General features: G+C 46.0%; 1 protein-coding gene across 1 annotated transcript in view; it reads left to right on the forward strand.

The window, feature by feature from the left end:
• The first annotated feature begins 403 nt into the window (after window positions 1-403).
• AIFM3 (AIF family member 3) overlaps window positions 404-24,394 on the forward strand; it is a 46,360-nt gene continuing 22,369 nt past the window's right edge. Inside the window, exons 1-11 of the mRNA XM_075013038.1 lie at window positions 404-427; window positions 1,589-1,712; window positions 4,377-4,590; window positions 11,134-11,243; window positions 14,327-14,436; window positions 15,427-15,471; window positions 16,092-16,188; window positions 18,771-18,883; window positions 19,364-19,450; window positions 21,744-21,835; window positions 23,648-23,778. Of these exons, the coding sequence (XP_074869139.1) occupies window positions 404-427; window positions 1,589-1,712; window positions 4,377-4,590; window positions 11,134-11,243; window positions 14,327-14,436; window positions 15,427-15,471; window positions 16,092-16,188; window positions 18,771-18,883; window positions 19,364-19,450; window positions 21,744-21,835; window positions 23,648-23,778 (1,147 nt within the window). The remainder of the gene's footprint in view (window positions 428-1,588; window positions 1,713-4,376; window positions 4,591-11,133; window positions 11,244-14,326; window positions 14,437-15,426; window positions 15,472-16,091; window positions 16,189-18,770; window positions 18,884-19,363; window positions 19,451-21,743; window positions 21,836-23,647; window positions 23,779-24,394) is intronic.

Here is a 24,394-nt window from a genome sequence, read left to right on the forward strand (position 1 = left end):
GTACCCAGGTGTCATAACAAAAGACCAAAGGGACACAGAAAGAAAGGAAGAAATAGCAAATTCTAAACTGATCACAAGGTTTTTTTCCACGTGGCACAGCTTCCAGAATTCATTGCCTTTGGCTGGCCTTGGGGCCAAGAAATCAAAGGAGGATTGGACATATAAGAGTAACAAGACTTCCGGATTTATGTTAGCTAATACTATAAAAAAAGCACTAAAATCGATGGGAATTTGGGTGCTTCTGAAAAATCTCACTCCATCAGTGTTCCACAAACTGTGGGGTGTGCCCTCTAGCATAGGGGCCCCCAGCCATAGCTGCAATCTGCCCCCTGCTCAGCTCTATCCTCATTCCCTTGCTGCCCCCAGGCCAGTTCTGCTTCTGGCTCCAGCTCTCTGCCCCAGAATGTGTGGACAGATTCCACTGCAGGTAAAGGGGCCTTGGCAGGAAAAATTTGGGCACCACTTTCAATATCTGGCCATTTCCTTGTTTTACTGCCTTATTGTACTATAAACTACTACAGGTTGAACCTCTCTAATCAGGAACGCCCTCATCCAGCAACATCCATAAGCTGGCATGATTTTATTTAGCTGGATGACCACTTATAGGTGTGGCCAAGTTTCCCGTAGTTCCATTAAGTTTGTTTACAATCACCAGCCCTGGCTCTCCATGTTCTGTGCTGTGATTTAGCTGTAATTTACCCCTAAGTGACTTCTAAAAGCCCGGTAAGCAGTGGAAGTGTTGGTGATGCTGCTAGATAATACTGACCTCCCGTGGTCCAGCAAATTCTCTCATCTGGCACTGGTCGGGTCCCAAGGGTGCCAGATTAGAGAGGTTCAACCTGTAGAACCTAATTGACCGTGTAGTCTCACTTAACTCTTTCCACTGCTTCCCAGGAGGCTGCCTACCCTGAAGTACCCTGGCAGGTTTAATGAACTTAATGTTCACTCCTTGTTTCGAGATCGCGAGTAAAGATGTTAAATTAAGCTGGTACCAACAGTGATCTCTGAAACACCTCCACAGAGACCTGACATGTACCCATGCACCAGGTGGTATCTAACCAACCCACTTACATAAAGGAGGCTTGTGTGATATACCTAGTGAATACCTAGTGAAGCAAACTCCTTTCCCGCTACTACTTTCCAGCCACAATCTCTCCAGTTTCACTTGCACCTGTCAGTTCTGTGCCCCAAGGAGAGTCATTTTCATGTACCTTTTTATTAACTTGCCCAGCTTTCGAGTGACCCTAATGCGGGGAAGGAGGAGGTGTGAGGCTGCCCTGCACTGCTTAGCACCTGGCCAGATTGCAGGGACAGCCTTAGGGTGGTGAGCAGGCTTGGTGCTGCAGTGGGAATGGAGAGCCCAGCCCACACAAGGAAAGGAACAAACTGCGCCTTGCTGTAAAAGCAGACCTCCTCTCCCCTCCGCTCCCCACTGCCGCTGCAGGGGTGTCGCTAGCGGGGGTGTTGACTATGCCCCCGTTTCTGGGGCTGTGCACTGCCTGCCTGGCAATGAAGGCCATTGGTACACAGAGAGCTGAGCTTCCCTAGCCTCCTGCAGCACCTCCCTCTCCCACCTCTTTGCCTGCAGCTCTCTCCTTCCTCTACCTCATCCCTGAGGGCTGCCATTCCTCCTGGCCTGGTGAAGCTGGTTCCTCTGTGCTGCGGGGTCCTGGCTGAGGGCCTCGTCCTCCACAGCAGAGCCACTGACCCGGGTCAGTTCCAGTTACATCGAGAGGTGCTAAGGCTGGGATCCATAAAAGGACTTATGAACCTAACTTCCACTTTAGATGCCGAAATCCTAGCATCAGGCCCACTGGGATTCATACAGACTTTGCTCAGCTGCCTCCAAACCCTGTAGGGTACATAAACTCACACGGTGCCTACAGGTCTGCGGTAAAACTTTGCTTAGTGAGTATTTTTCTGTCCAGAACACGTGCAGCAAAGCAACTCTCCACGCGTCTGGATGCCTAAGCTCCAGAGCGTAACACAAACTGGGAGAAAGAGGTGCTCCTCCATCCAGCTCGCCAACCAGACCACACCCCCATGGGCAAACACACACAAAAGGCTGGGAAGAAGGACGACCCTTGTAGCTTTTAGCTCAGTGGCAAGGCTACTTCCTTGGGACGGGGGAGAACTCTGGTTCCCTCCACCACAGGCACCTAAAGCTGAGTACTGCAAAGCTTTTGCAGATGAGAATTCCAAGCAGAGGGAGGTGCCCAGCTCCTGCAGATGATGCATGCCTCACCTTGGCACCGCCTATTGACTAGCTGAGGCAGGGAGCCACCACCCATGGACCCCATTCTGAGGGGCCTAGCTCCATATTTCCAGTATACCGGGAGCCGAGACACCAAACTCAGGTATTGTGAATCCCACTGATTTTCCAGGTCCTGACGCATCACCACACCTGTGTTCCTCTGTGACTCTAGCCATAAGCTCCTGCTGTGGGGAGGGGAGAGCAGCTTTGTGGGGAAGGTGAGTTTGTGCAGCTACATGTGACATTCTTAGCTAGTCAGGAAAGGCCATGCTCGTCCCCACATGCATCTCACTGGAGAGGAACCTCACACAAAACCTGGAACTATAGGAATTCCTCTGCGAGTGACAGGAATTTCAGTCACCCCATTTCCCAGCTGCTAATGCAGAGAAAGAACATTTCCTTATGTTATAAGACATAAAATAGTAGCGTTTGCTGTCAGAGTGAAGGTAACTGTCCCTGTATTCCCTCTTCATGGCCCCATCCAGTAGTGCTCGGTTAGGTCCAAGGGGTCAACAGACCCTGGGCAGGAAGTGTTGTGCCACTCCCTTCTGACTGCAGGTTTTAAGGCACAGTTCCCTGCCTTACGCAAGGCTACCCCCCCAGTCTGCCTACGGGCCAGTGCCGCCACCTAGCTGTCTCACTGAGTGCTATGCATGGCGTATCATGAGTAGCTACAAGTTACTGCACAGTGCTTTTGAAGCAAGCACCTTTATTCTTAATGTAAAAGCATAAAAGCAATACAAATTGATATACATCTGTTAAAAGCTTAGTCCAAGTCATCCTCATAGGTCTTCTGCAGCCCTAATAAGCCAAAGATCTTAATGCTTCTGCAAGGCTTGAGGGAAACCCTTTGGAGAGCAGGTCCTGGACGGCTGGATCAGAAAAAAGGCCTTTATGCAAAAGTCCTTTTTTCATCTACTGGTCTCTGAAAATCTCTGTTTGCATCAGTATATGTATACCTCCACAGCAGGCAGCACCTCTGGACACGTTCTCTCTCTCTCTCTCTCTCTCTCTCTCTCTCTCTCTCTCACACACACACACACACCTTTCCATTGCTCTTAGTTAATGTACTAAGCTTCCCCTTTGGAGTTGCAACCATCCCTAGCCCAGAATAAGAAAGGAGCCATTCATATTCTTCATACAATATGGTTTCCAGAGATATTTAATGCAGATCAGTATCATTTACACTCACAAGTATTAAGCATTAAGACCAGCTATCAGTACAGCTGAGACTAGAACTCTGAAGCTACCAATGCACAGCATTTTAGGTGCCAATCTAAAGCTACATGGCTTCAAGGAAGGCTTTTTCTCCTCCATCAGCTTTATCAAAACTGAGAACTGGAAAGCAGCCAACATTGCTGGAAAACATTTCCTAGGAGCATGTCACCCAGTTCTAAATCTGCTCTTGAGCCCCAGGAAGTTTTTCATCTTCTCTTTCCAAATCTGTGCACTTTTCCTGTTTAGAGCTCATGATTCATAAACGCTGGAACTCCATAGTTGAAATGCATAATATCAGTTTCTTATTAATTGCAATCTAAAGGGCAGCAAAGGCCTGCTTGGCTATGTACAGGTTTAATATGCCAAACTGTATGTTTCAGCTTCACCTCTCATTTAATATTGGTTATTAGTGATGGAATTTTTTTCCTTCTGCTTTCCAATGAAGAGAGGTCTTGCCTACCAATAGAAACAGAAGCCTCCAAACCTAAGCATAAATTACACTCCATTGCTAGCATTTGTATTTCATTAATAGGCAACAAGACTAACATGGATTGAATGGAGTTTCACTAACTAGCTAGACAGACAGACAGATATTTGCAAGAATCCTTCATTGAAAAGGAAAGCCAGTGGGAGGTGGTTAAGGAGGAATAATGGGGTAATGAGTATTAAAACTGAGTCAAGACTAGGTTAAACCGAAATTAACTTTGCTATCTTCCCAGCCAAGGTAGCAAAGATGATAATTTGGATGGTGTCAGGTCCCTTAGAATTTCCCGAAAGCCAGTGTTCTTATGGGGTAACGTCTCAAGGCCATAACAGCATTCTCTGCAGATGTCTGAGGAAATTATAGAGTTGGGCTTAAAAGATGCTGCTGATTTCGAATGAAGATTCCTGTTTGTGCCTACAGTTGAAGTGAAAATTGAAGTTGTGCTACCCGAGAAAGAGAGGGCCAAGGAAGAGATGCCCCCCAATGGGAAAGCCAGTCCACTTGTTTACAAAGTCAATGGGACTGCTCGGCACTACCACCTCGATGAACATCCCATCACCCTCAACCCTTACCAGAACCTGAAGGATGTAGTAGAAGCCTCCGTGTGCCACGTGAAAGACCTTGAGAATGGACAGTAAGTTTGTAATGTGTTTACAGTTAGCCTGAAGGATCCCAGAGGGCCTTCTACATGCTGCCATGTATTGTACCATAACTGAAAGGCTGCCAGAGCTAAACAGCCAGGCTGCACGAGTCTGTGAAAAGTGGTGTGTAATGAGCCCATTCCACATGTGCTTGACTGTAACCCTGTGCTTAAATTTACCTCCCATCAGCATGGCCTTTAAGCATATGCTCACAGCAATGTGTGCATTTAACTGTGTTGATGATCAGGGCCCCTGTCCTTATCTGTTTCTGATAGAAATTGTTCCTTTTTATTCACTAGCTCTTCAGATTTGACTAATCCAAGATTATCTGACCCCCTATCGACAGAGGAATTTTTCTTTGTATATAGGCATTTTTACAAGTGACGACTCCTCTTTAATGGTTTTGGATATTTGAAATTCTTTAATGTTCTGTGTAATCTGCTGTAGAGCTCCTGTTGTGGAGACAGGATGCTAGTTTCCAACAGGCATTTTCTAGTCTCCTTTAGCATTGGATGAAGCGGGTCTTTACCCACAGAAGCTTATGCTCCAAAATATCTGTTCGTCTATAAGGGGCCATGGGACTTCCTGTTGTTTTTGGGTTTGTTTTTTTTTGTAATTTTATTTCTTTGCAAAGTTTGGAAAACTAGTTTAAGTAAAACAAGTACGTATGGAGTTCATGGAGTAGGCCCTTGTACAAGAAGGAGTGAGATGGAAAGGAGACAGATGGCCTGATTCTCTAAGGTGAGGAAGAATTTTAAAGAACATATATGTGCTTGGAAACTGTTGTGCAGTCAGGGACACAAAATATACAGGGTACAGCCATATGGAGGTCTTTTTCAGGGCAGAGATGCATTTTAACTGCGACATTTCCTGGCTTGGGAGCGCAAGCTGGGGCAGACATGACCTTAACAAGCTACCTCCCCACCTTTTTCTTTTGGATATGGAGTAAAATCTTAATAGCAATGACCCTAAATGCAAAGCTTGCTTCATTCTCATATTAGGAATGGCCATCTTGCTCATTTACAAAATGAGTGTGTCACTTTTGCACCAGATTTCTGTATTTGCTTCAAGGCACCAGGTGCTGATGATTATCTCTCTCAGGTCAAGTGGTTCCTTAGGGTAGCTGTAAATCATTTCTCTTATCTTTTCATCACTTTGAAGTTAGCGGTTAACAAGGACTGCAAGTTTGCTCTGAAATAAAATCCCGCTGAAGAATGCAGCAAGACTTCGTTCCTTTTGCATGTGGTGAAGCATGAGAATGCAGCGATATCTTTATTGCATTTGGAGTGTGGTTGCTGTGAGGAGCAAACGTGGAATGGAGAGGCAGTAAGCCTTTGAAGCATTCTTCTCAGATATAAGTGCAGAATGGCCTTAGCCGTAGCCCATACCGCTGCTTACGGTCCTATCAGCAAGATAGCTAAGCCTGTGTCAACAGGACTATTCCAGTGGGACAAGTCTTGTGTAAAGGTAGAGGCAGGTGCAGAGAGAAGGTGCTCCAACAATTGCTCCTTTTTGTTGCACATTGAGAGCAACTGCATTCTAGCTAGAAGCCCAGGAGCTACTTCTACAGAGCACAGGAGAGGTTGGATTCATGAAGGTATTCAGGTGGCTAACTTCCCAAAGTAGGTCAGGTAGGTTAATTTGTACTTGCAGCAAAAGAAGAGGACACCATGGGGGGATTCTATCACTCCCCATTTGGGAGGGAGGATGGCAATCAAGGGGAGTTGATCCCCAGAGAGCTGCCCGGTTGACACTAGACTGAGAGAAAGTACAGACTCACCTATCCCAGGGCTGTTGTCAGGAGCAGATGCAAATTTAGCACCAATTGCTGAAGTATTTACCTAATTAAAGTCTTCAGTTAGGGGTCTTACAGGGACAGGGGGTCATGCTGGGCCCTTTATGGATTGGAGAGCCTCAAGGTATTGAATATTTCCAAGTGAAACTTTGTCATCTGTCATTGTGGCTGTCTGTGGCATGGGCAGAGGAAAGACAATCCAGAGCAAGGGAAGGTTTCGTCACAGAGAGGGGGACATCTGGTTCATTTGTATGCTGTGTTATGGGATGTTATTGTCATTCTAGCTTTATTGGCAGCAGCAGTAGTGGTTTCATAGAATTAAAGAACACTAGAAGTGGAAGGGACATTCAGAGGTCATCGAGTCCAATCCCCTGCCCTCACAGCAGGGCCAAGCACCATCTAGACCATCCCTGATAGATGTCCATCTAAGCTCCTCTTAAATATCTCCAGGGATGGAGATTCCACAACCTCCGTAGGCAATTTATTTCAGTGTTTAACCACTGTGACTGCTAGGAAGTTTTTCCTAATGTCCAACCTAAACCTCCCTTGCTGCAATTTAAACCCATTCCTTCTTGTCCTATCCTCAGAGGCCAAGGAGAACAATTTTTCTCCCTCTTCCTTGTAACACTCTTTTAGGTACTTATAAACTGCTACCATGTCCCCTCTAAGTCTTTTCTTTTGTAAACTAAACAAGCCCAATTCTTTTAGTCTTCCCTCATAGCTCATGTTCTCTAGACATTTCATCATTCTTGTTGCTCTTCAGTGGACTTCTGCATCTTTCTTGAAATGTGGTGCCCAGAGCTGGACATAATACTTCAATCGAGGCCTAACCAGCGCAGAGTAGAGCGGAAGAATGACTTCTCGTGTCTTGCTCACAGCATTCTTGTTAATGCCTCCCAGAATCATGTTTGCTTTTTTTGCAACAATGTCACACTGTTGACTCATATTTTGCTTGTGATCCACTATGACCCCTTGGTCCTTTTCTGCTGTACTCCTGCCTAGACAGTTGCTTCCCATTCTGTATATGTGAAACTGATTATTCCTTCCTAAGTGGAGTACTTTGCATTTGTCCTTATTAAACGTCATCCTGTTTACCTCAGACCATTGTCCAGTTTGTCCAGATTGTTTTGAATTACAACTCTCTCCTCCAGAGCAGTTGCAACCCCTCCCAGCTTGGTAGCATCTGCACATTTAATAAGTGTATCGTCTACACCAATATCTAAATTGTTGATGAAGATATTGAATATAACCTGTCCCAAAACAGACCCCTGCCAAACCCCACTTGTTATGCCCTTCCAGTGTGATTGTGAACCGTTAATAACTATTCTCCAGTAATGGTTATCCAGCCAGTTATGCAGCCAGCTTGTAGTAGCCCCGTCTTAGTTATGTTTGCCTAGTTTATTGATAAGAATATCTTGCAAGACCATATCAAATACCTTACTAAAGTCTAGGTATACCACATCCACCGCTTCTCCCTTATCTACAAGGCTCGTTACCCTATCGAAGAAAGCTATCAGATTGGTCTGGCATGATTTGTTCTTTACAATCCATGCTGGCTGTTACCTAACTCTTTTTTTTTCTTTTTTTGCAGACTAAGTCCTTAATTACTTGCTCCATTATCTTTCCTGGCACAGAAGTTAAACTCACTGGTCTGTAATTTCCTGTAATTGTTCTTATTCCCCTTTTATAGATGGGCACTGTATGTGTTCATTTCCAGTGTTCTGGAATCTCCCCAGACTTCCATGACTTTTTAAAGATGATAGCTAAAGGCTCAGATACCTCCTCTATCAGCTCCTTGAGTATTTGATAATGCATTTCATCAGGCCCTGGTGACTTGCAGACATCTAAGTAATTTTTAATTTGTTCTTTTTCATTTTATCTTCTAAACCTACCCACTTCTAACTAGCATTCCATATATTAAGCATTCCTTCATTATCAGAATACTTGGTGAAGACTGAAACAAAGAAGTCATTAAGCACCTCTGCCATTTTCAAGTTTCCTGATACTGTTTCTCCCTCACCATTGAGCCTACCCTATACTTGGTCTTCCTCTTGTTCCTAATGTGTTTATAGAATGTCTTCTTGTTACTCTTTGAAGTTGAGGTCAAATGTAGACAAGCCCAAAGGGCTATGGGAGATTACTAAGGAAGTGCTGTGGTGAATACGCAGCACTTCATTAGGCTAATTCTCCCCCATGGCAACTTCAAAGCATCAAACTTCAAAGTACCGGCATGCGTGTAGCCGTGGGCACTTCGAAGTGTCTGTGTTACTTCAAAATGCCTTTACTCCTCAAAATTTGTAAAAGGCTTTCTCAAAATCTAAAGTACACTATATTCACTGGATACCCCCATTCACAGGCTTACTGGCCCCCTCAAAGAACTCTAGTGGATTAGTAAGGCACGATTTCACTTTACAGAAACCATGTTGACTTCTCCCAATCAAATTATGTCCTTCTGTGTGTCTGACAATTTCATCAGATGCATGACTGGGGGATTCCAGAGGAGAGTTTAAATATATAGGCTTACGAAAAGGAGGGAGTTCCAGTTAATGTCCTGGACACAAATCAGACATCAGAAACAGTAACATACAAAAACCTGTAGGAGAACACTTCAATCTCCCTGGACACTCAGTAACAGATTTAAAAGTAGCAATCCTACAACAAAAAAACTTCACAAACAGACTCTAAAGAGAAACTGCAGAGCTGCTATTCATTTGCAAATTAGACACCAAGGATAGAACAGAGACTGGGAGTGGCTGGCCAGTTACAAAAGCAGTTTCTCCTCTCTTGACTTTCACACCTCCACATTAGCCACTGATACTGGGCCGTATTCCCCCTGACTAAATTGACCTGATTTCTCCTCTCTTGATGTTTACAACTCCGTGTTAACTGCTGTTAATGGGCCACATCCTCCATGACTGAATAGAACCTGTCAACTCTGACCCTCTCTTTGTCTGAGATTCTCTCTTTAAATCCTTCTCTGAAACACTTCCCATCCACACACTCCCACATCTGATGAAGCAGGTCTTTGCCCACGAAAGCTTATGCTCCAAAATATCTGTTAGTCTATAAGGTGCCACAGGACTTCTTGTTGCTTAGCATCTTGATCATCCAGTGTCCCCATTTGTTGTTTAGCAGGCTTCCTGCTTTTGGTGTACTTAAAAACATTTTGCTATTGATTTTTGAGGTTTTGGTTATCTGTTCTTCAAACTCCTTTTTGGCTTTTCTTGTTATGTTTTTATTCTTAACTTGACCAAGTTTATGCTCCTTTCTGTTTTCCTCACTGGGATTTAACTTCCACTTTTTAAATGATCTCTCACTCACCCTCTCACTGCTTCTTTTATCTAGTTGTTAAGCCATGGTGGCACTTATGTACTCTTACTATGTTTTTTAATTTGGGGTATACATTTAAGCTGGGTCTTTATTATGGTATCTTTGAAAAGTTTCCATGCAGCTTGCAGGGATTTAGCTTTTGGCACCATACCTTTTAATTTCTGCTTAACTAACCTCCTCGTTTTTGTGTAATTCCTCTTTCTGAAATTAAATACCAAAGTGTTGTGTTGCAGAGGTGTTTTATCCACCACAGGGGATGTTAAATTTTATTGCATTGTGGTCACTATTTCCAAGCTTCCAGTTATATTTACCTCTTGAAGCAGATCCTGTGCTCCACTTAGGACTAAATCAAGAATTACGTCTCCCCTTGTGGGTTCCAGAACCAGCTGCTCCAAGAAGCAGGCATTTAAGGTATCAAGAAATGTTATCTCTGCATCCCGTCCTGAGGTGACGTGTACCCAGTCAATATGGGGATAGTTGAAATCCCCCGTTATTACTGAGTTTTTTATTTTGATAGCCTCTCTAATCTCCCTAAGCATTTCATATTCTCAAACCCTGCCCTGGTCAAGTGGTTGGTAATATATCACTACTGCTATAGTCTTATTATTAGAGCATGGAATTACTATTCATAGAGATTCTGTGGAACACTTTGGTTCATTTAAGATTTTTACTTCATTTGATTCTGTTTTCTTTCATGTATAGTGCCACTCCCCAACCAACAAGACCAGTTCTTTCTTCTGATATATTTTGTACCCGATATAACTGTGCCAATTGATTTTCTTCATTGCACTAAGTTTCTGTGATGCCTATTATACCAATATCCTCCTTTAATATGAGGCGAATTGGGAATAAGAGAATTTCAAAGTCTGGGGTTTATTTCAAAGCGCCCACATCTACAAGGCCAATTTGCATTTTGAAAGCAGCACTTTCAAAGTGTGACTGGCTGCCATTATGCTAATGAGGTGCTGAATATTCATATTGGTGCCTCATTAACCAGTTTTGAGCCATGTCAGTTAAATATCCCTCCCTTTCAGAAGGGGTAGCATAGATACCGCCTTACTGTTGCATCAATTCCCCATGGGCAGATCTACAATAAATAAGAAGGACTCCCCTTGATTTCAGTGGGCTTTGGGTTGTGACCACACTGAGAAAGCAGACCAGAGTGACTTCCCCTGGGGACGCAGGTGCTTAATAAGGAAGTCATAATGTCTAAATAAGTGGTGTGAGGAAAACACCAGTGAACTTTTCCAACAATTTCCCCTCCCCGTGTGCACTTGTGTAGCACCTCTTTTAAGCATCCATGATGTCTCTTAAAAGAAAATGAATTGGACAATCCAATAGCTAAGACCAGTAGTGATTATAAATAAGTACCTTTTATACGTACTATACTTCTCATGCTTTTTGCCTCCAGGATGCGAGAAGTGGACCTGGGCTGTGGGAAGGCTCTGCTGATTAAGGAAAATGGAGAGTTCTATGCAATGGGACACAAATGCCCTCACTATGGAGCCCCACTGGTGAAAGGTTAGTCTATATACTCTTGGCATAAGAGTATTAGTGCAAATCAGATATTTGTAACAGACAATGGACCTCCGTGAAGACACCTGATCAATTTGGTACCTTTCACTGCATTGCAGAATTTTTAGTTCTGGAGAGCGATCCCACCTTTGAGGTTAACATACGTGTATAATCAAGGAAATGATCAAAACCTTCAGCATTCTGTCCCAGTTGGCTCTGCTAAAAGATCTCATACTAGCCTGTGCTCTAGATCTCTGAATGGAGTCTCTTGACATAATGTTTGAAGAATGAAAATAAATTATGGCAGCTGAGACACTGTGACCTCCATGTTAAGACTGGGTTTTATTTTGTGTTTAGAGCAGGAGTGGCACCTCATTCTGTTTGTATGAAAAGTACCAGATCTCACACATGATGTGCTGTACGTCTTGGATTTTGTGAGGATTTTCATATATTTCTACTTCCAAGTCTCAATCTGTAAAGAATTGGCCCTAAAACAATTTTATCTTCTGAGTCTCCCAATTGTTATATAACCCTTATGTTATTATCACATGACCACCAGAAGGGCCAGGATCAATTGCTAGGGGATTCCACCAATAATGCAACGAAATCAGCTTGAGCCCCCACCCAGGAACCGAGGACAATCTTACTCTACCTGCTGGGTGCCCTAAAGACAGTTCTTTCCCTCTTGCAAGCACAAAGTCTAATTTAGAACAGCTTGTTTAACAGTAGCCTAACAAATTTACAGAGTGACACATGCAGTATTCTTAAACAAAGGAAAGGAAAACTCTATTAAGCACGGCATTGCCCCCAGAGTCTGCAGAGTCAGCTCCCTTGCTTAGAGCTCCTTATCTGCACACACACCCCTTATAGAGTGTACCTCCGCCTCAACTCTCCACTCACAGTGCAATCCCTACCAATCAAAGTTCGGAGGTGCATCAGCATGGTGACTCTTGCCACACTGAGGCAGGATCTGCCCCTTGCATTGGTGTTGTTCCACAATTCTTACACTGCGTGGTAAAATAAGTTGACTTTACAAAAACAAGTTGTTTACAATAGGCAAAACACCACTGCTACCCAGCAGGTCTTGCAAACAAAGCAACTATTTATTTACACAGATACACCCCAAAACTCTTCCCCTTCCCTGTAAGTGATCTGTAAAGAACACATTCCTCAAAGTCCTGTTTCCACATTCCTTACATTTAAAAACAACCCGTTGGCAGTCCAAAATCTGTATGAGCTGGGCTCTCTGGATGCATGCCATTGTTTTAATTAACAAAAAGCAAACGTTGGCAGCTTTGCAATAACTGAATTTTGGGGTGACTGTTGTTGGCCCATGAAGAGTTTTCCACATTGGCTATGTCTGTTCCACGGTACGCAACATATGTAAGCCTTTTAATGGTGAAAGAGAGGGCTAGAGTCCTGCTGTTTGATATAAGTGTCAAGTGCTGGTTGATTAGTCAATGGACAACTGAGCGGCACCAGATCATCAACAAAACAGCAGGTACTTTACTAAGTATCAGGATTTCTGTGAAGCTGGTGAGTCGATTCAGAAACTATTCAGTGGCTGAATAGCTGCAGACACCAGGCTGCTGTATTGAAGATCCTGTTCTTTGTAAAGCCATTCACCTGGCTCAGGAGTCCCTAATCTTTGTGACGCACCACCCACTAACGTTGACATCCTGTTCCTTGTGATGCTGTGTGGCTGGGTTCACACAGTGCTCTTGAGCCGGCAGAGTCCTATCCAAAGGCAGGACTCTGCAGCACAACCATGGCTGCTTTGACAAAGACTAGGGCCTTGAGGAAAGTGTCCAGCCAGATGACAAATGGACCCTGACCTTCATGAAAGGAGTCACAGCTCTATTAAAATTATCTGCTTAATCTTAAAACCCCAGGGAATTAACACAACTGACACACGCAGTGTGTTGTAAGATTGGCCAATAAGTAGCAAGTTGAGTTTTTAAAAGTCTCTTCTGAAAATTTTACTCAACAAAAATGATACAAAACCTTCAAAGCAATGAAAAGTTCATGTTTCTACCTGCACCCTCTACTCCCCATCCAGAGACAAACCTCACCTCTAGCCCAGCCACTGAACTTCAGAGTGCACCACAGGGAGAAGTACTCTCTATTAGGTTATTAGTTTCCTATACAAATGTGTCAGGGCTGGGGGTTCTCAATCAGAGAGTCATCGTCACTCAGGGAGTTGCAAAGGAGTTACACAGGGGTTGCAAGCTAACCCCTTAAATCTGGTACTGTCTGGCAACATCTGGGGGTCTGGCAGGACCAGAGAGCCCTGGGGCTGAGGCTGTATCCACATGTGCAGGGCAGAGGTTGGGGCCAGAGCAGTGGCCAGTTCTGGCCCAGGCCAGGGTGGTGGAGTCCCCAGCAGTTCTTCTGCAGCATGAGCGGTGGAGGGTCCCCGCACCCCAGAGCATAGGGTGGGGGCCAGAGCCTCTGCTGAAGCCCCTGGCACACCACAGGGCTGGGCTGGAGTCCCCACCTGCCAGAGCCCTCTGGCAGCCCTGGGAGCTTGGGGCCAGGGGCTGGAGACCCACAGCGGCCTGGGCAGCCTAGAGTCTGGGGGGATTGGGAGACTGGGGCCGCCTGGTTAAATTGCTGCAAAAAGTGGAGGTGGAGCCTCTGTTGTAGTTCTTGGAGCTCAAAACGTTTGTGCTGCATCTGGTTATGTGCAGAACCATCCTGCGAGCATGAGGTATGGAAAGAGCTCTGGATTCCAGGTCACAAGCAGGACCCGGCAGAGCCATGCACATAGAGGATGGAATTTCTGAATGCTCTGTCATAGAGACAAAACACTTCCCCTCCACTGCAGGAAGCATTGCTTGAGAGTCTCCAGCCCCTGTATGATGCAGAAGGTCAGAGTAGACAATAGTAGTGGTCACCTCTGGCCTCCAGGTCTATGGCTATATGTTGAAATGTTTTTGCCCTGCACTGTCGCTGAGCCAGCATGAAGGGGGCCCAACACCAGATCTTTGGCCATCAGTAATGTTGCTGCACTAAGGTCTCATCAGGCTGGCTAGGAGATGGTAGAAAGAAGTGTGAAGTGTGACTCGCTCCTGCCATGCCTTTTGCAGGGGTTTTATCCAAAGGAAGAGTACGCTGTCCCTGGCATGGTGCTTGTTTCAGCATTGGCACTGGTGATATAGAGGATTTTCCTGGCTTGGACAGCTTACCCAAATTCCAGGTGAGCTCTTCCCATCTACAGAGAAAGAAATGACCAGTGGGGACAGGGAAAGTGTTTTCCTTTCAGAGTGCAGACTGGGGCGCTCCCAAGGGATCCCACTCATTGCTCCTTCCTCCACTTGATCCCCGTGATTTCAGCTGTCTCCTCTGCTTGTACCTATTTGCAAGTACCTGCCAGCTCCTGTGAAACGGCGCCCCCAGGGCAAGGAAGAAGGCGAGAAAGAGGGAGGGGACTGGTTACGTAAAGGGTGCTGGTGAAGAGCAGTGGAGCGGAGAGAGAATGGGCATCCAGGTGCCCCCCCCAGGACACGGTGGTGCTGAGAAATACAGCAAGTGTGCAGTGTGGCTGAATGGACAGACCCTGTTTTGTACTGATCTGGGGAGGGTAGGGGTCAAAAAGGGCAGTTGCCCTGGGGCGCAGCCTTTCAAAGAGGCCAGAAGCAGCAGCAGAGGCTGGAGCTCTGGGTCCCTTAAAGTCTGTGGCAGCCCTGTACCACCGCTCCACACGCAGCTCTGAGGGAGTGGGGATGGGGCCCAAGCCTGACTGCCCTAAGCCAAGCCCCGCCCCTTCCACACTTGGCCCCACCCCTTCCAGGGCAGTGAACCAGGACCATCTCCCACCTTGTGGCCGTCAGTGCGGTGGCATTGACCCAGGTGTAATTCAGCAGTGGTTAGCACACAATAGATAGGTAAGCCCCTGGGCCCCATCCCCACTCCCTCAGAGCTGTGTGTGGAGCTGCGGCACAGGGCTGCCATTAACTTTCAAAGGGACCCAGAGCTCCAGCCTCTGCTGCTGCTTCGGGTCTCTTTGAAAGGCTGGACCCCAGGGCAACTGCCCCTTTTGTCGTCCATCCCGCCCAGGTCAGTGAGCCTGATCAGTACAAAACCAGCTCTGTCCGTTCAGCCACGCTGTACACGACAGACAATAGACTCACTTTAAACCCAGAAGACTTTAAATGTGCTACAAACTGCTGTTGCCTTTTCACCCCAGGTGAAAATCGAGAAGGAGAAGGTGTACATCCGAACGAGCAAACAGGTGAGGGCAAAAGACATCCAAACACAGGGGCTGGGGATGGCAACTTGCTAAGAGGCAAAGGAAATTCGATCCTTTGGCCCCTTGTTAGGTAAACACATGTCGAAACCGGAAATAAAAAGACCCACATTTCCAGGCCTCATCCTCACAGCTACAATGGGGATCAAGTTATGGAGGTGATCTCCTGTCCCCTAGTGGGTACCACAAGGAATGCCGTAGGGTTGCTTCTGGAGAGGGCTCAGCTATGAAACAAAAACGACTAAGGCTCTAGAAGATATAACCTATGAGGGGACATTTTTTTAAAAAATTGGTTTGTTTAGTCTGGGGAAGGAGAGGACTGAGGGGGGTGTAAGAGTTTTCAAGTACATAAAAGATTGTTACAAGGAAAAAGAAGAAAATAGTCTCTTTAACTTTGGCGGGTGGCATAGTGACTTGTAGAGTGGAGAGATTTTACAGTCCTGTACTGCTTTCGTTGGATGTGGTTCGGAATCCTCTTCCGGCAGTAAGAGTAAAGCTTTCACCCAAGCTGCTTTACAGAATAACTCACAGCTGTTCCCATTCGTACCAGGGGAAGTTAAAGCCTTGACCTGTTAATGACAGTCGTCTCATTAATTGTTACGCAGGCTCTTCTGACGCAAAGAAGGACAAAGGTTATGGCGAAATGCATCTCCCTCGGCAACTACAATATCAGCAGCACCAATGTGCTGATCATCGGCGCAGGTATGGAGACATGCCCCCTGCCAGCAGCAGATCTGTGATTGCAACGGAGGATATAATGAGAACAATAAATAGTATATGCTAGCTGAAGTACACTCTGCATCTTTCTGTTGAGGGTGTGATACATCCATCCCACTCTCAGCCTAGGTACATAACTGTCCATTCTTCTAACGTGTACAGACCCACACCAAGATCCACCAAGGCAGAACTCTTAGCTGAGAGCAAGACCTCTGCCTGCCACTATGCTAACCCTTGGCTTGGGCTATGCGAGATGGAAAATCTGACTCCACACAACATCCATATACTCCTAATTTATAGACATTTGCTTCTGAACTTTGTGGAAACCCTCTCTCGACCTCCTGTCCTGGGTAAATAGCTACCACTCCCAGAGCAAGTTTCTCAGAATATTTCTTCACAGCAGAGCTAGCCCAGTGAACCAGGTTCTTGGTCTGCATTTTGCTCCCATACACTGATGCTCCAGAGCAATGGTAGGACTTGGGCATGATCTGTTTTTAAATAACTCCTAATTCCTGCACCTGTCATGTTTAATTCTCCCGCTCTGTGAGAACCGTGAGTTCCTCCAAAAATGTCCTCGGACACCTTAGGCACTACTCCACCCACCAGTTCCTTAAACACTTCCCCTCACCTCCATGCACCTGAGCTTTTGCTAACTTCCACCTCCCCAGGCTAGTTAATGGCAGGTATATAATAGCAAAGCTTCTGGCACTTCTAGTCTGTACTCCCTTCTAGATACAGGGTGCTAAGTTTGGAACGAAAGCTTTGTCAACAGTGGGAGAATTTTGCAAAACTCCTCCACCATTGCTTTCAGCAGTTCAGCTGCACTGGTTTTCACAACCGAGTTTTCCCTGATTTCACTCATGTTTGAACTAGAGCCGGTCTTCTGGAAGATTTATGGCCTGTATTGCGCAGGAGGTGAGACAAGATGGTCATAGCGCTTCTTTGTGTCCTTGGACTGTATGGCTCTAGTGTAGGTGAGAAACTGGCTGCAGTAGTTACTCTAAGAACTGAGTCTTATACCCCACTCTGACTATGTTTAATCAACTCTGTGCTTTAACCAGCCCCTTGGCAGGAGTGCTCCTAGCGCTCCCAGGCTGAATGATGATAAACGACAGTGATATCATTTTACAGAATTTCCCTGGTATAGACAGGGCTTGAGTTCCAAACTTACTGGAGACACATTGGAGGAGGGATGTGGGTAGGAGGAGCCAGTGGTATTTGTATTTTTCTTAAAATATTTTAGGCTACGTCTAAACTGCAAGCCTTTTTCAGGAGACTGGAGGCCTCTCAGCAGAAGTCTGGCGCGTCAGGAGCATTTTGCCAACATCCCTGTCTTCCTTGTACCACGAGGAAGAAGGGATGTCTCAGCATGCAGGGTTCTCCTCAACATTTGGTCCAGTGTGGATGGGCCAAATGTCATGAAAGCCTTTCCTGACACTGCTGCTGGCAAGAGATATGCAAATTGCACACTGCATTTGCTTATCTTTTGCCAACAGTTTACATCAAATTAGACACAGCCTGAGTGTCTGGAACAAAACTTTAGGGTGTGGCTACACAGCAAAGTAGTTTTGAAATAACAGCCCTTATTCTGAAATAACTTTGCTACCACCTACACAATGTAACTGCTATTTTAAAATATTTCCACCAGAATCTGGCCCCCAATTATGCGTCAGCTCGTAATTTAATCATATTACCGGCTTTTGCAGGCTTCAGCCAGCTCATTCTACGGCCCTCCTAAGTTATGTCCCCACAGCAAAGTTATTCCAAAACAACAGCGGTTATTTCAAAATAAGTTTGCTGTCATCTATGCTATGCCTGCGCTATTTTGAAATAAATTCAAAATAGCGGATGCCTTATTTTGAATTCAGTAAACCTCACTGCAATGGGAATAGTGCCTCTTTTGAAATAGGTGCTGTTAAGATGTGGGGTAGCACTTATTGGCTGTGTCTACACACAAAAATAACTTTGAAGTTGCTTACTTTGAAGTGCAACTTCAAAGTTGAGCATCTACACATACCCTACTTCAAAGTTAAACTTTGAAGGAGGGCAGTACACCATTCCCGGGAGTGGAGTACGGACTTGGAAGTTGGGCTCTGAAGTAATGGAAAAATGCGTGTAGATTCTCTGCTGGCTACTTCAAAGTTAACTTTGCAGTTAGTTCCTAGTGTAGACGCACCCATTTCAAAATAGGTATTTCGGAACAGCTATTCTGGAACACCTTATTTCAAAATAGGACTGCTGTGTAGACATAACCTTAGTGCTCCACTTCCAACTCTGATGAACAGGAAGGGAAAGGGTTCAAACCCTTCCAAGTGAAACAGAAGCTCTGAGGACAGAGTAGACCTGCTCCCAATGGAGCAATTTGGAATCCACACCCTGTGCCAAGATATAAATTAATGGAATAGACTAGGCAACCTTCTTATTTGTTTGTTTATAAATGGAAAAGAAAGGCAGGCATAGAATCACAAAAAGGCATGAAAGGCTGTGAAGCCATTTACTGGATGGGTGCTAAATGCTTTACTTTAAAATAAAATATATATCTAACTATTATCAGACCTCTCTCCTAGGTGCGGCTGGATTAGTCTGTGCAGAGACATTAAGACAGGAAGGTTTCTCTGACAGGATCATAATGTGCACAATGAACAGACACTTGCCCTATGACCGACCCAAGCTAAGTAAGGTTTGTATCATCCAGAATGTTTCGTATTTGTACCCAAGAGCCGCTGGATTCCCCTCTCAGAGAGAGTTTCTCTCATTGGACGGGAGTTGCTCTTCCAGCCACTACCAACCTGGCTGGCTTGTCCTTTTATTGCATTGAGTCACTGTTGATAGTTCTGGGGTCTTCTGGAGCTTGTTACGCTTTTAGTGAGTGTTTCAGAAGCAAACCCATGAACCTTCCTCTTGCCTCATCCTACCATCATCTAAGACCAAATAATAGAAGGAAACTGATGAAAGGTGGGACCAAGATTTTCCGGTGTATGAACTTAATGTCATGTTCGTAAGTCTACAGTTGGGGAGTTCAATAATTGGCCTCCTTGTATAAGTTGTTACTGCGAAGGCAGATTTCAGACTAGCATGAAAAGCACTTTTACTCAGGTAAGAGGGATATAGCTAGGAACTCAAGTGTGTAATTGACAGCAAAAATGTTTCTTTGTTGCAGTCAATGGATTCCCATGCAGATCAGATCATCTTGCGCCCTAAGGAATTCTTTCGTACAAATGATATTGAGGTCTTGACTGAAATGCAGGTAAGAACAACATTTGCATGCTTCACTCAGACAAGATAGCCTACAGCATGTATCTCAGAAACTCTAAATAACACAGCAAATGTACATAGCAGAAGAAAAGAGAAGCTAGCTTTGCTAGCTAGCAACCTCAAATTGCCTATAGAGAAATTTTACCAATATTTGCATCAGAGCTCTTACTTCACAGCAAGATCCCATCTGCACGTTACTATTCGAAGTCTGGCTAGCAAATAGCTGCAAGGAAGACGCTCATTGTGTCTGTTCTCACACTGAGCACATTCTGTGGAACCCCAGTGTGTTCAACCTACACTTACACATCCAACACCTGTTGAGAAGAGGGGCAAGGGCCCCACCCCACCTCTTGGCATTTTCTACTGTCTGGCTTCTGTGGTTGCCTGCATGGTGTGCTGGCTTTTGTAAATCCCATTCTTAGCAACAAACTCTCCCTGTGCACTGAGTAGTGAGCCAGAGTATCTCGCTGTGGGTTCCACAATGGGGCAAACTGTATGTTGACATAAACCTGATCCAAAATATCTTTATTCTACTTATGCCTATGGTGGCAGCACTCCGAGGCCCCAACCCAGGATTAGCGTTGTGTTGTGCAAGGTGCTGCATAAATATATAACGCACCGACAGTCCCCATCCCAGCCAATTCGCCTCTAATTTCAGACCCACTGCTTTTGCCTTGTATTTCTTCTCAACATGTTTGGATCTGGTTCCTCACTTTATACTGTTTAATGGGAGGTCAGTGAATTATAAAGTTACCCCCATCCTTGCTGTAATTAAGGATGGGGCTCTGACTCTGCATTTGTCACGCAGCCTGGCTGCATCACCCTGAAAAACCAGTGTTTGGTCCACTGTGATCAGGTGGATTCTCCATCACTGACCATTTTAAATTCAGGACTGGCTGGTTTGCTAAAAGATCTGTCCTGAGAGCTCTTTGGGGACAGTTCTCTGGCCTCTCTTCAGCAGCAGTCAGACTAATGACCATCATGGTCCTTTCTGGCTCTGGCCTCTATGAATCAAGAAGGGGAGTTGAAGTAGGTGGTGCTGCTGTGCCATTTCCATCTGCTTTCTCAAATGAGGACTTCCTGCTGTGTGGGCGGGGGGCACGTCCTGGTGGGGCAAAAGTGAGGCCAGATAAGTGCTCCAGCGGAGGTTGCCCTGCTCAGCCAACCTCAGCTGGCTGGGATCCTGCCTGTGGACACAGTGGAATTTTCAAGCTCCTTTGCTCTTGGCATCTGTCTCATGCACACACGATTGTTCCAGGACAGTTCAGGATTTGATGGCTCCCTTTGGGGGAGACTAGCTCCAAGCTCTGCGAATTTCATCCACTTCCCCCACCCCTGGGCCAGAGCCCCAAGACACCCTCCTCCAAGGCTGAAGTAAAAAGCCCTCCCCCACCCCTCTCACCCAGAAGAGCCCTGGGCTGGGCACAGCCTCTCACCCCATATCTGCCCCGAAGAGCCCCAGATCACCAGCAGCTGCACTTTCCCTTCCCAGACACAAGTTGCTCCAGAGAAAAGAATCTCTTCAGATTTCCTTTGGATATGCCCCATGCAGGTTCTGCAACAGCAGAGGGGGCAGTATGTGCTATTCAGCTTTCTGGGCTTCTTAGTAAACTCAGTGGAGTCCAGGCAGATTACTGAGGAACACAAAGCTGAAGAGCACATTACCTCTACAGCCACCCCACATGGGGCATATAATAGACATGACTCACCACTGCGGTGCCTACTGTTGGTCTCATGGGAATTAGCGTTTTCAGCCTCTGGAGCACCCTCTTCTGGCCGGTCTCACCTGCTGTTGCCTGTCCGTTTGTTCTCCATCTCATATTCAGACCCACATCCTTCCCCAGCTCCAGAGCCCTTCCCTCAGTGCCCCACACTTTGGGGTCCTCCCCTCACAGGGAACCCAAGCCCCCTACAGCCACCTTGCTTCAGTGACCCACTGCCAGTCTTCATCTAGCCCCTTATCTCAGGGGCAAAATGCAGTCTGAAATGGCCACTCATCGTTGGCCAGCAGCCACAGCTGAGTCAGTGACAAGGTGGGTGGCAGTGTCTTGTCGGGGCTGGGAAGAGCAGCCCATAGCAGGGCCAAGGAGCTGCAGCTGAGGCTGGGAGCAGGGCCTGGGAAATGGCTGGTATTGGCAGCCAGGAAGTGGGCACCAGAGGAGGGCCTGGGAGTGGGCACAGAGGCCAGTAGGGGATCACTGACCTCCTGAGTCCAGCTACACCCTCTGATATTTCAACAAACACCTCTGGTTTTACCCCTTAACATTACTTAGAAATGATTGCAGGTTGTGGCTGTGGACGTCAAGAACAAGATAGCTGTGTTCAAGGATGGATTTAAGATGGAGTATAACAAACTGCTGATAGCAACTGGAAACACGTAAGCTATAAACATCCATAACCCCCCAAGACATCTTCTACTCTTAGGAGATCATAAAGGAGCGTGTGGCTAAGTATAAAGGCCTAAACTCAAAAGGCACTTGGGTATCTGAACTTCCAGGTTTAGGGCCTAAATCCCACTGTAGCCTCCGCTGGGATTCACATGACTCCCACCGCATCCTGCATGTGCCTTAACTCACCTGGCTCTGGGGAAGTGGGAGGGCATTCAGTTAGAGTGGGGGCAGGGGCTGGGTCTGTCTCTGGAGAGGGGAGGGAATTCAATCAGAGTGGAGGGCTGGGGGTGCCTGGTTCTGGGGAGGGCATTTATTTTGAGAGAGGAGGGCTGTCTCCACTGTGTCTCACGTCTTGGACACTTCTCTTGGTGCTAGGTACCTGAGCAAGAATAGCCCTGTCTCTTGAAAAAACCAGAGTTGGAGAGCTTCACCTATAAAGCCAATACCCAAGGGCTGGGCATTCACATGAGGGGTGAGGGAAGATCTGTTCTCAAACACTTGACAATAACAGAGACTTGAACAGAGCATCTTACTTCCCAGGTGAATGCCCAAACCACCATTCGGGGGGTGGTCTGGGATGTCTCTCTCAGTCTCTGTTCTGCTGCAGCATCAGGCCCCAGAATCTCACACTTCGCTACTTGTTGATTATGATTCCAGCCCTTTTGCTACTGGAGATAATCCTGTCGCTGAGGCGGCGTCCCTTGCTTAAGTCTGCTGAGAACCTAAAACAAGGGTTCTAAAAGATTGAAGCTCATCTCAGTCAGGATCCCTGCAGCAGAGCAGTATTTTCCTTCCCCCCGCCCACCCCTATCCAAGATTCCTGCAAAGTCAGCCGTTCTGCTGTCCAAGGTGTTGTTTTGCTGACGATGTGTTTTGCTCTTCCTAGGCAGCTGGGACCTGCCTACAGCTGCTGCTGCACTGTTCCCAAAAAGCAGGGGACTCCTTGTATGCCATAGCATGCTTCATGGATCCTGCCTACATAGGCTCAGAGAATCGGAGCCATAGGCCGGAGAATCGGGTTCCAGCTTGCAGCTAAGGAGCAGGGAAAGCCACAAGGGTGGGCTGGGGAGCTGGGCTCCATAACTAACCGTGTAACCAAGCCCCTGAGAGCCAAGGAGATGACCCAATGTGAACAACTGCAGTTTCCCTCCCGCCTCATGCCCCTGTTGCTGGCACAGACGGAAGGAACTGGGTTGGGCCTCAATTACTGAGCACCAGAAGTCCGGAGAGCATAATGAACTCACCCATCCTCAGAAATAACCTGCTGCTACCTCAGTGTGATAGCAAGAGCAGGTCAAACTCAATCATGAATAAGGATATCCACAGTTACATTAAATGGGGCAAACACTTGTGAGAGAAAGAACCCTTCCTGCTTGAGATATCCAGCCTGTCAGTAACTGCTGGGGATCAGAAATCTTCCCCGGCGGCCTCCTCAGTTATGGAGGTTTTACACCTACTTCTGCAAGAGTTAGTGGTGGCAGGCTGAACTAGCAATTGAAAAATTAGAGGGAACATTGGTATGGAGGTTTTATTACCTCTGTACGTAGCACTAGCAAGACCACTGCTGAATTCTGTATTAGTATCCATACTTAAACAAAGATGTTGAAAAATTGGAGAGTGTCAGAAGAGATCTGGAAAAATCTGCCTTATATCAAAAAAGATGTTAAAAATATTGGACAGTGTGATGGCTCTTTGAATCACTCAGCGCTTGCAGAGACATGTTCAGTAACGAAAAGGATGCAGACAACAAAACCCACAATTGAAGTCTAACATTCTTTTCCTAAATATGTGCTTTTCAGGCCCAAAGCCCTTAGCTGTAAAGGCAAAGAAGTTGAGAATGTTTTCAACATCCGAAACCCTGAAGATGCCAACCGGGTAGTGAAACTGGCCACCAGCAAGAATGCAGTTATAGTGGGAGCCTCTTTCCTTGGTGAGTTTTGGTATTGGGCAGATCATCTCAAGCATCTCATTCTGGGGCCCGTAGGCAGAATTTTCCCGTGGAGGTTTATATTATTAAAGTTTTCTTTATAATCCCCCATCTTCCATGGGGATACACGTTATTGTTCTTGTGAAAACAAGGCAAAGGAAGTCATTCTTCTGCTCAGCTCAGAACTGATTAGGTCTCAGCTGGAGTATTGTGACAAGTTCTGGGCACCACATTTCAAGAAAGATGTGGAAAAATTGGAGAAGGTCCAGAGACGAGCAACAAGAATGATTAAATATATAGAGAACATGAGCTATGAGAGAAGACTGAAAGAACTGGGCTTGTTTAGTTTAAAAAAGAAGACTTAGGGGGGGACATGATATCAGTTTTCAAGTACCTCAAAGAGGGTTACAAGAAGAAAGGAGAAAAATTGTTCTCCGTCTCTGACTACAGGATCAGGTTCAATGGGCTTAAACTGCATCAAAGGGGGCTTAGGCTGGACATTAGGAAAAACTTCCCAACTGTCAGGATGGTTAAACACTGGAATAAATTGCCTCGGGAGGTTGTCAAATCTCCATCATTGGAGATATTTAAGAGCAGGTTAGACAGACCTCAATGGGGG

This window comes from Carettochelys insculpta, chromosome 18 (genome assembly GCF_033958435.1).
Source record: "Carettochelys insculpta isolate YL-2023 chromosome 18, ASM3395843v1, whole genome shotgun sequence".
NCBI classification, from domain to species: Eukaryota; Metazoa; Chordata; order Testudines; family Carettochelyidae; genus Carettochelys; species Carettochelys insculpta.